Raw genomic sequence first — 1,366 nt, forward strand, 5'->3', positions numbered from 1 at the left:
TTCTGTCCAAAACTTCTTTATACTTATCATCTTACTTATACATTCAGCTCAACCAGCCTCCCAGAGCCAGTTTCTGCCAAAGATCTCTGTTAAAAAGGAATTCTTCTTCTTTACTGTAACCAGCTGCTTTGCTCCCTAATTAAACTCAATGCATTACCCTTGCAATTAGAAAATGACTGTATATTGCTTTTGTGGGATGGTTCAAGGAGAACGCCTTTTATGTCTGAGAAGAACACGACAGCACTGCTTCAGTTTGCAAAGTTGTGTTGAACAAACCATGAGATTGGAACAAAGTCCTGAGAACATACAGGACCAAAGTAGAGATATTTGGCCATAATGTTTTGCGCAATGCGTGGAGAAAACCAAAAATAGTATATCAGCACAAACATTCACAGAAAGTGTTAGCACAGGGGAAAGGGGTTGATTTGGGTTTAGTTTGCAGCCATGAGACCGGAGCCCCTTGCAGTCATTGAGTTGACTGTGAACTCTTCTGTATACCGAAGTGTTGCAGAGTCAAATGTCAGAACAGTAGATCAGTCCAGGTAAAGCTCTGCGAAAACTGGGCCATGCAACAGCACAATGGTTCCAAGCATAGCAGCAAATCTACAAAAGAATAGCTGAAACTCAAGGTGGCGCAATGACCCAAAGTCCAGACCTCAGTCCGATGCCTGAAATGTTATGCCTAGGCCAGAGTCCAAAATCTCAATGAACTGTGGCAATATTGTAAAAGAGGGTAGGCCAAAATTTCCCCAGAATGATATAAACTGACAAACCCATATAGACATATATTTTAGTACTTGGAGCTATTGTCATTAACAGGACAATTTGGCAAACAGCAAACTGGTTTTTGCCCATTTTGTTTTTGATCTTCTTTTATTCCAACTTCTTTTCAAGGGTAAAGAATAACTGGTTTGTTGAACAGAAGTTTAACATGGCTTCACTCAACTCAAATTCCCTCCACAGTCACCAGACCTCAGTGCAACAGAGCTGTGATCAAATCATGGATGTGCAACCAGTAATGGTGAAATGGCAGGTGAGCGCATGTCATAATATACAATTTATTTATATAACATGATGACAATGATGCCATAATCCAGATACTCCTGATTGTGTGTATTATGTTACAGTTAAATGTCTCACATCAGACAAGTGTGTTGATCCTGCCTTTGCAGTAAGTAGCAGAAGCATTCACTTTCTTTTAGGCTCAACAAATGGACGTAAACAGACCTCATCCCAGGATGCGGACACATTGACCAACTCCAGTTCTGAGGTGGTGAGGTTATACTCCAGTCCACTGTATTCTTCCTTCATCAGGAAATCCTGAAGAGAAAAAAATACATTTAAATTATAAAATGCATTTAACTTA

At 40.0% G+C, this 1,366-nt stretch overlaps 1 protein-coding gene across 1 annotated transcript in view; it reads right to left on the bottom strand.

Annotated features, from left to right (window-relative positions):
• cftr (CF transmembrane conductance regulator) overlaps positions 1-1,366 on the bottom strand; it is a 39,176-nt gene that overhangs the window by 24,097 nt on the left and 13,713 nt on the right. The window contains exon 8 of the mRNA XM_013915420.1: positions 1,193-1,294. Within this exon, the coding sequence (XP_013770874.1) occupies positions 1,193-1,294 (102 nt within the window). The remainder of the gene's footprint in view (positions 1-1,192; positions 1,295-1,366) is intronic.

This window comes from Pundamilia nyererei, unplaced genomic scaffold, assembly GCF_000239375.1.
Source record: "Pundamilia nyererei isolate P.nyererei 1_Seehausen unplaced genomic scaffold, PunNye1.0 scaffold00301, whole genome shotgun sequence".
Taxonomy (NCBI): domain Eukaryota; kingdom Metazoa; phylum Chordata; class Actinopteri; order Cichliformes; family Cichlidae; genus Pundamilia; species Pundamilia nyererei.